The 15976-nt window shown below is 37.0% G+C and overlaps 1 protein-coding gene across 5 annotated transcripts in view; it reads right to left on the bottom strand.

The window, feature by feature from the left end:
- TOPBP1 (DNA topoisomerase II binding protein 1) overlaps positions 1–15976 on the bottom strand; it is a 61488-nt gene that overhangs the window by 11170 nt on the left and 34342 nt on the right. For all 5 annotated transcript variants that reach the window (XM_046676177.1, XM_046676185.1, XM_046676171.1 and 2 more), the window contains 9 exons: positions 9714–9837; positions 8993–9139; positions 8776–8878; positions 7298–7490; positions 5472–5692; positions 4447–4613; positions 4094–4205; positions 1444–1607; positions 563–700 (listed from right to left, as the gene is read on the bottom strand). In XM_046676177.1, the coding sequence (XP_046532133.1) occupies positions 563–700; positions 1444–1607; positions 4094–4205; positions 4447–4613; positions 5472–5692; positions 7298–7490; positions 8776–8878; positions 8993–9139; positions 9714–9837 (1369 nt within the window). The remainder of the gene's footprint in view (positions 1–562; positions 701–1443; positions 1608–4093; positions 4206–4446; positions 4614–5471; positions 5693–7297; positions 7491–8775; positions 8879–8992; positions 9140–9713; positions 9838–15976) is intronic.

Below are 15976 nucleotides of genomic sequence, written 5' to 3' on the forward strand. Positions count from 1 at the left end.
AGCATCTCCGAGGAATGCCTATACTTGCAATTATGATGCAAAGCAAAATATCTCATTTCTGTTGGGGTGAAGTCACAGGTACTGTTAATAGTGTTGTGATTTGTTGCCTAGACTTATAATGAAAAGAAATGCTAGCTTTCAATTATAGGTTAGTAAGATGAGGATGTACTTTCCCCCCATCCAAATTGTACAGCCTTCTTGAATTTGATCTACAAACTTCTTTGGGAGAATCTTGTGGAGCCCAAGTTAAGAACCCCTGAAGCTAGATGCTGAAAAGATTCGTTGGAAGAAATACAGTATGGGTCATGTTTTACACATATAAATTATTTTTACAAGAGCCATCAACATTATATATAGCCTACTGTCGATCACAATTAGAGGAATTAGGAATTAACATTAAGCTCAATTGAGAACGTCCAAACTAAGTATATCAATCAAGGGATAAAAGACAAATAGAATTCTCACATTGTCAAGCACATTCTCTTAAAAAAAAATTAAAATCTGAAAAAGTCATGACATTGAATGCCATTTATACTACCTAAATAATTATATATGTTAATACCTCAATAATGCCCGATTCTTGTCTTTGCTGGATTTTTCTCCTCCATCTCATTGCTGCAAGTGCTAGTCTTCGCTGCTGTACACTGATTCCAGTCAAAACGTCAAGTATGCAACTACTTCCCCATTCATAGTCTTCTTCCTAGAGAGTCAGTCCAACCAACTTTGAGTTTCTACAAGATGTTCTCAAGGGGTCCACAATTCAATGAGTCAATTGTTACAAATACAGAGGGTGCTAAGTGAGCACCAGTTTACAAGCGTAGAGGAAGTGTAGATTAATCTGGCTTCATAGGAGAGTCAAGCATATCTGGTTTTTAATTAGAAAGCAGAAAAATATTGCATACCTTTCTAAGAAACACAGATAACTGCACCTTAGCAATTGGCAGTATTTAGATTATTGGGCTTCTCCTAGCGTAAGACGAGCTTCACAGGAGGACATAGTCTCAGAGCAGGTATGTATTAACAGCTGGATTACCTGTCTACAGAAGAGATCCCTAAGGGATCTTGATTGAAAACTTCAGAAACTAGACAATAGATATTACTGTGAAGATCAGTAGGAACCAACAATATTTCAAATAATTAGTTTAATATTTAATGGACTGGCAGTAAAGATAAAAGCTCACAATGAGATAATCTTGAAATTTTCTAATCTCAAAAAATGCCCCCCACATTCAAATTAAGTAATACTGATATAACTAAGAATCTGGATCTGTGATCTTTAATTTTTTTTGCTTTAATTGTTAATGCAGATCTTATAAAATTGGTTAATCTAATTGGTCATATTTGGTTATTTCAATTGCATGAACAGTCAGTGTATGCGCTGGAATCAATTAAGACATCTACTTTTAAAGAACAATGACCCTTCCCATTCATTGGAATACACACCGGCATGAAGTGCCCAGCTGTCCTGCATGCTTCAAGGTAGGAGCGATGAAGCACCCACTTGCCAGCTGCCACTGAGGCTAAGTACTTCTCATTTCGAAGTGGATGTCCCACAACAATGTGTGTGCAGTTGGGATCAAAGCACTGCTTCTCTATCACTAATCCACCTTGAGCAGAGAAAAGTGGTACTTTACTGATTCTTAGCTTTGTCCTGGGAAAAACGCATCTCAACTATGCACAGAAATTATTTATAAACAAATGCATCAAATAAACCAAAAATCTTGGCTGATAATTATATTACTTTACACATATATTTTATAAAATGTTTATTACGAAAAAATACAAAAATAGTAAAATGAATCCCCATACACTGACCACCTAGGTTCTAAAATTATCAAAATTTTGCCATCCCTACTTTATCTATCTGCCTTTTTTTGCTTAACTATTTTAAAGTAAATTCCAGACATCATGGTATTTTACCCCTATATACTCAGTATGCATCTCTAAAATACATGGGAATTTTCTTATACAGCCATAATGCAATCACCAGATCTAATATAATTAACAAAACTTCTTTGCTATCTCAATACTAAATCCTTATTCACATTTTCTTGTTTATCTGCACTAGTTTGTTACAATTAAGATATAAGAAGAAACAGAATACAAAGGAGGACCACATACTGCAGGTGCTTGTTAGATCTCTTAAGTTTCTCTCAACTACCAGGGCAATTTCCAAGCACTGAATACGGGTAAGCAGGGAGACAGAAGTCAAAAGGGGGCCCCTACAGACTAAAAGCAGAAGAAAAGTCTTGGTGAGTGGAAATTAGGTCAGCAGACCAACACAGAAGCTTGGGAGGAAAACCCACACACTAGGGAGACATGAAGCAGTGGTGGAGCTGAACTCTCTTCTCAGATATGTATGCATGAAGCCTGACTTTGAGGAAGAAGAACGCATAAGTAAATATAAGCTTATGTGAAACAGGGATTTTGATTTATACATTAGAGGTTAACTTGACTACTGGTTAGCAGAGTTGGATCAAGGACTTTCTAAGACGTCAACAAAACATTTGAACTCTACTCATGCTTTACAGACAACTCTAATAATAATAGCAGCAATACTTTCTGAGCACTTACTATATGCCAGGAACTGCTCCAGATTATTAACTCACTTAATCCTCACAACTCTACTAAGGTAGGTTATATTATCTGCAAATTGTACATGAGGACACAGGTACAGAGTAACTCACCCAGGGTTACAGAGGGACAAAAGAAGAAGGTTAAAATTCCCTGTTAATCTATCAATACCTAGTCTATACAACAAATTTATTCTGTAACCCAGAGAACATAATAGACTGATTTATTATGTTCACCGGTTGGCCACAGCTGCTTCATTTATAAAATGAAGGGTCTCTTTGCTTTCTAATATCAAAAGCCTTCTAGTCACAGACTCCCAATTCCAGCACAATCTGTACTCATCTGCCTCTGCTCTGTCCTCTTCTAGACAATTCTCTGCTAGTTGCTACTATTCTTGCCCACAGTTTGCAGACACGGAACAATCTATAGGAGACAGAGTCTTGGAGTGTTCCATTTTGGTGAGTTCTAGGTAAAGTTTAGCGATGCTGACTTATAACACTGCCTAATCTATTAGGTGCCTGGAAAACAAAGTGTTCCACATGAGGAAAGTTTCCAAGAAACAGCATCTCACGTGTACAACTGTATTTGACAGAAATCTCTAAAAAACATATATGTAGTTCTCTGAATTCTTAAACATTTAATTAAACATTTAATCTTTTCTTGATGACTCAGAGCCACTGTTAAAACTACCATTATTTCTTAATGTTTTCTCTATGTCAAGCTGTCAGCTTAAGTTCTCTTCCTATCATTTTCCTAACTCTATAGAGCTGCTCTGTCCAATATAGTAGCCACTAACCACACGTGGCTCTCAAACGCCTGAAGCACAGCCAGTTCAAACTGAGACGTGCCGTAAGTGTAAAATATATTCCAGATTTCAAAGACTTAGTAAGAAAAAAAAAAGGAAAATATCTCACTGATATTTTATATTGATTACATGTTGAATATAATATTTTGCACACACTAGGTTATATGTTTAAAATTAACTTCACCTGTTTCTTCTTACTTTTTAAAACGTGGCTACTCAAAAGCTTAAAATTACATATGTGACTCATGTTGTTGTCTACTGGACAGGTTACCTTTCTAGTATGAAGTTTTGAGAATGACGTCAGACAGACAGCCTGACAACTAGTGGAATAAGAATGTTACATAAGACAGAGCTTCTCTCTGGATGTTACCATACCTTCAACTTCACAAAAATGTAGCTTTATTTATCTTGTAAGTGTATAATTTCATTGATTTTTGTCCAAGATTTGTCCAAAGCAGCACAAGAGATTTCTTAAACCTTAATGGTTTGTTTCAATTTAAATCTTTAAATCCTATGACCCAGTGAGTTTAGATTTAGATTAGAAGTTTATAAAATCAAAGTTCTAATGCTGACTCAATGTATAGCCCTAGACTAATTACCCTTCTTTTAAATCTCAATTTCTACATCTTACAAATGATATAAATATCAACTACATTTGACTTCCAAATAAGGTTACTATAGAGCACATTTTTGACTTAAGTAAAATACTTGTACCTAGTTTTTCAATCAGATGACAGTAATCAATACGTTCTTGAGGATTCAGAGATGACAACTGAAATATGTACTGTTTTTTTAAGTCTTCATGGGTCTCTTCTATCGTTATAATCTGGAATGGAAGAGTTTTATTTCAGAAAAAATTAACATTAGGAAAGTTATCTGGCATACGGTTCTTTTATAGTGATATTTTACTTAGTCTTCTGAGTTATCAAATATAGAAATAATAATACAATGCAAAGAAATGCAGTTTTCAATATTAGATGAATCCTTGCTATTGATATCAACAAATTCTGAATACAGCAGAGCAGCAATATCCAAAAGCCACATCACCATACTCAGGATAAACAAACCTGTGCTTTAGGGTGTGGGGCCACAGGCGGGTTGGCCAGGGGGAAGGCAATACTGGGGGCTTGAGGCGTAGGGATCAGGTGGCTGTCTTTTATTGGAGTTTCCAGTTCATCACAGGTCGAGTGCTTTGGGGCTTCAGGCACACATATGTTTCCAGGACCACAGAGAGCTGAGGAAAATAAAATGCTGCAATGTGATGCTATCCATGTACGACTAAGAACAAAGTCTGGGAAATATTCTCATGTGTCTTAGCCAAGATAAAATTAAACACAAATTCTGGAAGGTAAAAAGTACATGCAAAAGAAGTAGCCTATTTCTAGAGTTTATAAATAAATGCAATTAATTAGCTTTAAAAGGGCAAATGGTGTTATCTGTCGGCTTCTCCCAACCCTTTCTTTAAATACCAACCTTTGATCAGTAAAATGTAACCCAACTTTGTAAAACAAAGGCAATTCTACACTTGGAGAAAACCAGACGCAGAGACAAATCTATATACCTAGTATAGAGAAATAATTATGTGATGTGAAAGACAAAGGGGGAAAGATGACCAAAGATGAGAGGCAGGAAGCATTCTGTTTTCAAGGTAAAGCCCAAGGAAGAAAAAAATAGAGGAATTCAGAAAGGAACCCACGCAAATCCAAAGAACAAATGCAAGTATGTGCTGGGCGGAATTCAGAAGACGACTTAAAGGAAAACAAGAAGATTAGGAGAAAAACCAAGCATTAACTACACAGATACAAAAAGCCCTAGAATGAAAGAAAGCACAATGGTGACAACCATGTCTGGAAAACAAAAAACTAATCCTAAGTTTCCAAATTTAAGAATCAAAATATTTTTCACTTTACTAATAAATTACCTCAATTTATAATTATTTTTCTGACTCTTAAGTTTAAACCAAAATCAGAAATATCTAGTAAGTTTTATTTGCACGCACACTTCAGAGAACCACGATGTGCTTTATCTGTTTATTTTTAAGAGGTAAACATGTACTTAATACAAACAAGCAAATACATTTCTTTCTCATTACCCTGTTCAGCAATTTCTGAGTCATGTAAAGGCTCCCGGAAAGGAGAATCCTCCACTTTTTTAATGTCAACCTGAGGCTCAGAGTATTGTGTGGGACAACTGGGCCACTGCAGATTGCTGGCAAGCCTTGCTCTCTCCTCCCTGGCTGTAGGGTCATCCCAAATGATCTGTTCATTTTGGGAGGGCTCTGTGTTGACATCAGGTACTGTCTGACGAGACTGCCTAAGAAATAAAAGCGACAATTTTAATAAACAGGTAGCAGTAACAAAATCCACACTTGTAAGTTAGACTGTAAATTTGTGGTTCACTTTTACATGCCCACCATCTAGCACACAATAAGCACTCAAAAATATTTACTGAGGGGGCTGGCCCGGTGGCACAGCGGTTAAGTTCACACGTTCCGCTTCTCGGCGGCCCGGGGTTCGCTGGTTCAGATCCCGGGTGCGGACATGGCACCGCTTGGCACGCCATGCTGTGGGAGGCATCCCACATATAAAGTAGAGGAAGATGGGCACGGATGTTAGCTCAGGGCCAGGATTCCTCAGCAAAAAAGAGGAGGACTGGCAGTAGTTAGCTGAGGGCTAATCTTCCTCAAAAAAAAAAAAAATTTACTGAATAAATTAACTATGGGAATTTTTTTCTTTTTAAGATGTTTCTATCAGAAACTTATCTGTTCTAGGTAGAAAATAAAACACATATTTTGACTGAATGTCCATATATTTAAAACTTCAGGGGCAAAGTTTACTGTCAAGAAATTAAAAGAAAAAAATCTGAAATGATTGCTGCATTTAAAAACCAGATCTCTCTTAATTATATAGGCCCAGGGAAACATGATAATGTTCAGAAAACTGGCTACTTTGCTTACCAGTAGTTGTATTTTTATCGCTTGAAATAATAAGAACAAGAATTACATGCGAAGCATACAGAAAAGGCTGCCTTAAAAGAAAGTCCTTTTGGCCCTTGGTAACCAAACCTCCGAGAGACTAAGGTAGACCAGCCTTATACTGAACCAGAGTAAAGCGCGTTTTATGGTGTAATCATGACAATTCCACTGGAGAGTAAATAGAATTTTCCTTCAATGAATATATTCAATCTTTTAATATATATATAAAAATAAATATACACATCAATATATACAAATATAAACATATATATATGGAATCTTAGTAAAAATAATTGACCAAAGCTGATGGTGCCCCCAAACAGTTCATTTGCCTCAGATACAAGGAAGACAGGCTTTTATTCTCAGAATGTATTTATTTACTCTGACTTGGTGAAAGATTTAGGCTCTCTATAATGATAAACTATGATCTGAAGTGTATTAAACAAAAAGACACTTTTACTCAGTACTCAGATAAGGAATTAGCCCCATGAAATATACAGTTAGCAAATGAGGCAAACTGGATCTTCAAATCATCTCCTTCTCAGCGGAGGTGAGAGAAAGTATTAATCACACCTCACCATGAAGCAGTTGCTTGGTAGGAAACAAACCTCTGTGTCTGCCTCCTGCCCCCACGTAAGAAGTCTAGAACTGCTTGGAACAAGGGCAGGAAAGAGGAAAACCTAAGTAGGCAAAGGGCCACAACCAACTTGCCTCTGACCCTCTCATAATATCTGAATATAATACATATAGTTTGGGCTAAATAAGGCCGAGCAGTATAATCCTTTCATTGGTGTTGATATTCTAAACTTCTGCTTTACCGATTAAAAAATAAATAAATAAAAATTAGGCTCAACTCATGGAACTGAGTCAGCGGGAAGCTAAATAAGGAGCTTTCTCTCCAGTGCTCTAGTCACGCCCTCCTGCCATCAGCGACAGGTACGCACCTCAGGGCCTCCAGGACTCTACTTCGTCCACTGCGGGCAGAGCGAGTGCTGTCAGGGGTTGAAGAAGCGCTGTTACAACCACTTCTGGAAAGAGAAGTCCTCTGCACTTGCGGTTTCACTATTGATGTTGCAGACATTATCTCCTGCAGCTGCTTCTGGAAGTTCTCTCTCATCTCCAAGGTCTGTGTCAGAGCTTGAAACAAACGCAAACACATCAATCAAGGTTAAGTTTCTCCTTTTTATCACATCTTATTAACTACTTTGTCTAGATTTGGTTGAAGACAAATGCATTAACTTCATGTGTACTGAATACTCACTATAGGCCACAGTAATGTACGAAGACCATGAACATTGCGGAACGTGACGGCAGCCCTGACCTGAGGACTGTATGTGAAATACTCAGGAAGCTCTTCGAAGACACTCTGGAACCTGCAGGGCTTATCCTTTCGGAGGGCTCCCTGCCTGCCTCTGACCCTCTCTCATGTTACGTACTATACTCTGAGGTGCATCACAGTCAGCTATGTGTGTGATTTCCCCCTGCAGTCCTTGAAAACACAACCACAATATATTTATCTTTGGCTTCCTTGTGGACTAACATTGAAGTAGGTACTAAATAACACTTTTGGAATGAACAGACTAGACTAACTAAATAGGTAAGCCACAGGAAAAGCTCTGGTGGGGCAGGATGAGTAAGGAAAATAGAAAATATTAATCCCTTAAAAAGAGGATACCTATAAAGCTATTCATTGCAGCACTCTTTATATTAGCAAGAAATCAGAAATAACCTGGATGGCCATCAACAAGGGACTGGCTAAATAAAGTGGGCTATTCATACAATAAATACTATACAGTTGCCAAAAAAAGGAAAAAAAACTGAAGAAGCTCCTTATGTACCAAGATGAAACACTCCACCAGTTGAACTACTAAACAAAAAGATCAAGATCAAAGTATAAAACTGCATATATATATAGTAGTCCACCATTTATTTATTTTTTAAAAAGCAAGAAAGGAGAGAACATATCTTTTGATTACATATGCATAAGACAGTTCTAGAAGGATACATAAGAAACTAATAACACTAGAAGGATGGGAGAAACTCTTCATACCTCTTTCTGTACCTTTAAAGCTATGTGAAAACATATTGTACATATAATAAAACTTTTTGAAAATCACTGAAAAGATCTGAACCAAAGAACAAATTTTTAAAAATTCACTAACTCTACCTACCTTTAATAGAATAGGGCTGTACCACACTAACTGTAAAATACCTAGGCCCACAAATTTCACAAGTTTCACACTTAAGGCTTTGCAAATTATTACTTACTGATTGGCCTGCAACCTCAATTCAATTGTTAAATATACGCTTTACTTGTATTTAGCAACCTAGAAAATTATTTTTCCATCTGATGCAAAGAAAGCATTCTGTATGAAAGATATATATTTATAAACTTTTTTTTTGATAATTTAAAACACTTTACCTCCTTTAGAGTCATTCCTTCCATTTCCATTTGCTGTTGCTGATTCTTTATCACTGGTGGTCATATTGTCTATATCATTTTCTTCTATACGTAAATGATCTGGCTGTTGAAGAAGAAAAATCACAATTTCTCAAACCAAGCCCTTGTATAAGGTTTCACAGCAATATATATACATTCAGCTGAAGGAGGGAGTAAATATATTATCCATATTATCTACCTCATCATCCTTTATTGTAGAACCAGCTGAGAGTAGCCGACTGTTACAGAGTCTGCCATCTTGCACTGCACTGATATTCAAGCTCATTTTGGGATTATAAGTATGTGGATAAAGAGATTCAGGAAGATGTTTATACTCCTGGGCACACTGCAATACAATAATGTACTTTAAAACAGGACTGAAAAGAATCTTAGTGAATAAATGACGTTAAGTAGGAAGAAGGACAACCAATACCTTATGTTAAGATGGCAAAAGTGTACAAAACTGAAGTTTTGAAAAGTAGTTGACACTTAAAAATTCCATCATACAAATGACAAATTGTCCTCGCTTTTTAATGTCCACTAAAGTATAAAATCTAATTCTATTTCTATGCTTTTGTCAAGTATCAATCACACTCAAGGGAATAACCAGAAATAAAAGAGAAAAGAAACAGTTCTAAACTGTATTGGTGTGCTAAATTAATGCTCTTAAAATTATTATAAAATTTTCTTTCATATCATTTTTAATTAGTGAAAAGAATCAGAGAATCAGAAAGAGTACCCACTACAGACTTGTTAAGTATTTAAGTAATAAAGATCTTAAGTTTCTGATGCCAAAGAAATGAAATGTGAGGTTAAGTTTATCAACTTGTTTACATATACAGAAACTGATCAGTGCCTTGAAATAATGTCTGTATACGTTTTCACTTAACAGAGAGGCGACGAGAAAAAGTACCACTTACTTCTAAAAGCCAGTGCTCTGAAACAATGTGTACTCCTCTTTCTTTTACAGATTTATACTCTCGATTAGTGTCGTTTGGTCGCCCCTGATAGATGAAATGAGTCACTGTTTCATCGAAACTCCACCTGAACCAACCAAATACAGAAAAAAAAATAACTAAGAGAAATATCTACATTAGTTTAAGATGATCACTACTCTCTATGAATAGAATATTTCTGACCTTCACTAAACTTTCAAGAACTAGAATAAGCAAAAATATCAAATGATAGGCTCCACTCCACATTTTTTGTCAAATTTTATACATATATTGCTAGGTACATAAATGCAGAGAGATATGTGGAATGGCATTCTTTAAAATATCACTTCCTTCTTTACACTTTTCTGAATTGTGCAAAGTTTCTTCTATAACGTATCACTTTCTAATAATAATAAAGGTATTTTCAAAGCAATAAAATGCTAAAGCATCCAGTCTGTCCTCCGCTGCCGGCAGCCACTCTTCACCGTACATTGCTCTATGCCTCAGAGTAGACTGTGTACTTTACATACCACGATCTCATCCATTCCTCACACCAATCCTAAGACACTGGCATCAATATATCCATTTTACAGAGAAGAAAACTGAAGGACATGGTTAAGTAACATGTTCAAGGATACTCAGTAAGTGGTAGAGCCAGTTTTTTATTTTGTTTTGAGGAAGACTGGCCCTGAGCTAACATCTGTGGCCCATCTTCCTCTACTTTATATGTGGGACACTTGCCACAGCATGGCCTGGTAAGTGGTGCGTAGGTCTGCGCCCGAGATCCGAAGCGGCGATCCCCCCGCTGCCGAAGGGGAGTGCGCCAACTTAACCACTACACCACCGGGCTGGCCCTGGTAGAGCCAATTTTGACTTCAAAACTCACTCTCTTAACCATTACATTATGCTATGACCTCCTGATTCTTCCCATTTAATACTCTCCTGACCTAGGAAAATCAGCTAAAAAATGTGAAATATATCAACCTTCAAGGGATCAAGTAAACACAAAAGAGGAAGTAAAAATTACACTTCTAATTAAATCACCAAAATAAACAGAGGTTTCTCTTTATGGATACTTAACATACTTTGCCTCTCCTAAATAAGAAATATCTCCGAACTTTTTAAATAGGTAAACTAAACAAATTAAGATGGAATATTGCCTCCTAAATTATACTATAAACAACTCTATTTCCTACTCCCCATGTATCCTTAAAAATAACAGTAAAAAACCCCTTCCCTCACCACGAAAAAAGAGAACTACAGGCCAATATCACTGATGAACATAGATGCAAAAATTCTAAACAAAATTTTGGCAACCAGAATTCAGCAATTCATCAAAAGAATCATACATCAGGATCAGGTGGGATTCATACCAGGGACACAGGGATGGTTCAACATCCGCAAATCAATCAACGTGATACACCACATCAACAAACTGAGGAATAAAAACCACATGATCATCTCAATAGATGCAGAGAAGGCATTTGACAAGATCCAACAGCCATTTATGATAAAAACTCTGAACAAAATGGGCATAGAAGGAAACTACCTCAACATAATAAAGGCCATATATGACAAACCCATAGCCAACATCATACTCAATGGGCAAAAACTGAACCCCATCCCCCTGAAAACAGGAACAAGACAAGGATGCCCTCTATCACCACTCTTATTTAACATAGTACTGGAGGTCCTGGCCAGAGCAATCAGGCAAGAAAAAGGAATAAAAGGAATCCAAATAGGGAGGGAAGAAGTGAAACTCTCGCTGTTTGCAGGCGACATGATCTTATATATAGAAAACCCCAAAGAATCCATTGGAAAAACTGTTAGAAGTAATCAACAACTACAGCAAAGTTGCAGGGTATAAAATCAATTTGCATAAATCAGTAGCATTTCTATACTCCAGTAATGAACCAACAGAAAAAGAACTCAAGAATACAATACCATTCACAATCGCAACAAAAAGAATAAAATACCTTGGGGTAAATTTAACTAAGGAAGTGAAGGACCTATATAATGAAAATTACAAGGCCTTTCTGAGAGAATTGGATGACGACATAAGGAGATGGAAAGACATTCCATGTACATGGATTGGAAGAATAAACATAGTTAAAATATCCGTTCTACCTAAAGCAATCTACAGATTCAACGCCATCCCAATCAGAATCCCAATGACATTCTTTACAGAATTAGAACAAAGAATCCTAAAATTCAGATGGGGCAACAAAAACCCCGAATTTCTAAAGCAATCCTGAGAAAAAAGAACAAAACGGGAGGCATCACAATCCCTGACTTCAAAACATACTACAAAGCTACAGTAATCAAAACAGCATGGTACTGGTACAAAAACAGGTGCACAGATCAATGGAACAGAATTGAAAGCCCAGAAATAAAACCACACATCTATAGACAGCTTATCTTTGACAAAGGAACTGAAGGCATACAATGGAGAAAAGAAAGTCTTTTCAACAAATGGTGCTGGGAAAACTGGAAAGCCACATGTACAAGAATGAAAATTGACCATTCTTTTTCACCATTCACCAAAATAAACTCAAAATGGATTAAAGACCTAAAGGTGAGACCTGAAACCATAAGGCTTCTGGAAGAAAACGTAGGCAGTACACTCTTTGACATCAGTATTAAAAGGATCTTTTCGGACACCATGCCTTCTCAGTGAAGGGAAACAACAGAAAGAATAAACAAATGGGACTTCATCAGATTAAAGAGCTTCTTCAAGGCAAATGAAAACAGGATTGAAAGAAAAAAACAACCCACTAACTGGGAAAAAATATTTGCAAGTCATATATCTGACAAAGGCTTAATATCCATAATATATAAAGAACTCTCGCAACTCAACAACAAAACATCAAACAACCCAATCAAAAAATGGGCAGGAGACATGAACAGACATTTCTCCAAAGAAGATATACTGATGGCCAATAGGCACGTGAAAGGATGCTCATCATTGCTGATCATCAGGGAAATGCAAATCAAAACTACACTAAGATATCACCTTACACCCGTTAGAATGACAAAAATATCTAAAACTAATAGCAACAAATGTTGGAGAGGTTGCGGAGAAAAAGGAACCCTCATACACTGCTGGTGGGAATGCAAACTGGTGCAGACACTATGGAAAACAGTATGGAGATTCCTCAAAAAACTAAAAATAGAAGTACCATACGATCCAGCCATCCCACTACTGGGTATTTATCCAAAGAGCTTGAAGTCAGCAATCCCCAAAGTCCTATGCACCCCAATGTTTATTGCAGCACTGTTTACAATAGCCAAGACGTGGAAGCAACCTTAGTGTCCAGCAACAGGCGAACGGATAAAGAAGATGTGGTACATATATACAATGGAATACTACTCACCTGCAAAACAGAACAAAATCATTCCATTTGCAATAACATGGATGGACCTTGAGAGAATTATGTTAAGTGAAATAAGCCAGCGAGAGAAAGATAATCTGTGTATGACTCCACTCATATGAGGAATTTAAAATTATGGACTAAGAACAGTTTAGTGAATATCAGGGGAAAGGTGGGGTGGGGGGTGGGCACAAAGGGTGAAGTGGTGCACCTACAACATGACTGACAAACAATAATGTACAACTGAAATTTCACAAGATTGTAACCTATCAATAACTCAATAAAAAAACAAACAAAGAAACAAAAAACCCCTTCCCTAATTTAGTTGTTAGTCTTTCTAATAATTGTTTCTATGTCTCTTGTGAGGTAAAAGGATACAAATAAATTATCAAGATAATTCAGAAAAAGAGAGGAGTATTTTTGCCTGAATCATCCAGGTTTACTACTAGTCAACTCCACCGCGATAATACAGAAACTGAGCTTTAGTCCTCAGAGGTCCTTCAAGGACAGACTGCCAATGGTTACAGATGGTTCAGATGAGAGGTCTCCAAATTTTTCTTAAAAGACCAGATGATAAATATTTTAGGCTTTGCAGGGCAAACAATCGCTTTCACAACTGCTCAACTCTTGCCTTGTTGGATGAAAGCAGCCACGGATGACAGGTAACGAATAGGCATGGCTGTGGTCCAATAAAACTTCACTTACAAAAGCAGATGGTGGCCTGCCCAACCCTCGGTCTAGGTCAGCGCTTTCAGCAAAACTGTTACTTCACTTCAGGAGCTATGTTGGAAATTTGTGGGGTGAGTTTGGTCATCACAATAGCGCGTTTGTATGTTGGGGCGCCACCAGCACTTAGTGAGACCTAGGGCTGCTAGAAATTCTGGAGAACAGTCAGACATACAATTACTCCACATCCTAGACGATTTTCTAATGTCCTGACAGAAATTCACATAGGTAAAAAAAGTTGCTTATAATTAGATGAGTCTGGAACCTATTTTACATATAAACACACGGGGTTTTTTTGCAGTTTTAATATACACTAATATGCCAGACATGCAACTAGCTATTGAGTAATTGCTGGAAGATGTACTTTGCTTCATTGGGAACACTGCCAAATTGTGAACTCTTGGTAAAGTCCTATTACCAACAGAAATGCTGCTCATGGAATCTGAGTCTCCATATCTGTTTCAGCCCTGTGGCTGTAACAATTGAAGTGATTTTATGTACGTATTCAAAAATATGAATATTCATCTCTTCTCATGTTGCCAGGCACAGGTATTTATATACTAAAAATATATTCTATTGTTATGTGCTTCCTATTGACTTTTATTTTTTAAAATTATAAAGTAGGCAAGTTATGTTTATGAAATCCATTTTAGTATAGGGAACGTTATATATGTAATAAAAAGGGGATGCTGCATCGGATGTGTTGAGCGGTTCTGGTCTAGATGTTTCACTGGTGGGAGGCGGGAGACAGTATCAAATGGCCTCTTCAGGATGTTCTGGTGCTAGCTTATGGAAGGGGACATCTGGGACATCTTCACTTGAGAAGTCATTACCCTATGAACACGTAAATACTGTAACCTCTACATTTTAAAGGGTTCTTTGCTCTCATCCATTGCCAAGTCTGAGAAATCTATTTCAGGAATAGATATAAGGAAAGCTTTAAATTAATATGATCGACCAGTTAAATCCTACTCTGGGATTTCAGTAACATATTCTGTTTTTTGTACTGAGAGAACTGGCATTTTAAATCTTATAAAAACACAAGTCCTACATGTTCCTTTTAAGTCTTACATCAAGTCCATACGCAAACACAACATCCCGGGAAGCATTCAATTTTGACAAATACATACACCCTCACAGGGTTACTGTGAGAATGAAATGAGATGACGCTCGGCTCATACTGGGTGCTCAGCAACTAGGAATCGGTAATATAAATACAATAAGAGGTAGCTATATACTATAATAGATCATATTATATAATAATGTATACAAAACAGACAATACAAATCATAGTTATGAGAAAGCTTCACTCTTCTAAAATAGATGCATTGAACACTAGGATGCCTGTAACTATCACGCATATGTCTTACTTTTAAATTCTCCTGATCTCAAATAGAAAGCTAACTGAAATAAGACTTACAAAGGAGAAGATGAAGCTAATCATATTCCTCAAACTGTTAGCTATTTATAAGACCACTCATTATGCTACCTATGAATGGCTGAATACAAGTGATCGAGAAAGCCAGCACCGCAGACAGGGGAGGAGGACAGTCAACTCAGCGTGGCTGGAGTACGGAGGGTCTCAGTCCCCGACACTGATGCCATTTGTGCTAGAGACTTGTCTCTAGCCTGGCTGTCAGGCTGAGGGAAGAGCTGATAATCTATGTCTCCAAAGTAGGGAAAATGATAGAAATTAAAACATCCTCAAAAAAGACCATTTTAATTCAGGAGTGCTGCAGTACTTAGAACTACTCACAGGACTCGAATCTGAAAATCACTAAGGTAAAAATACGCTTCATCTCTGACCTAGATATATTACTAGACTATAAACTCCTTGAAGACAAGGATTCTTCTAGACTGTACTTATTATTCACGGATCTCAAGTTCTTAGAATCATAATTGGTACAAAATATTCAAAGGTTCTCAAATATTTGTGGGACATACCCTAAAAAATAAACACATCAGAGTGAACTCATATGGTAGAGGGTGTTTTTTTTTATTTATTTATTTTTGAGGAAGATTAGCCCTGAGCTAACATCTGCTGCCAATCCTCCTCTTTTTGCTGAGGAAGACTGGCCCTGAGCAAACATCTGTGCCCATCTTCCTCTACTTTATATGTGGGATGCCTGCAACAGCATGGCTTGATAAGCA

The sequence above is a fragment of the Equus quagga genome, chromosome 1 (assembly GCF_021613505.1).
Source record: "Equus quagga isolate Etosha38 chromosome 1, UCLA_HA_Equagga_1.0, whole genome shotgun sequence".
NCBI lineage: Eukaryota > Metazoa > Chordata > Mammalia > Perissodactyla > Equidae > Equus > Equus quagga.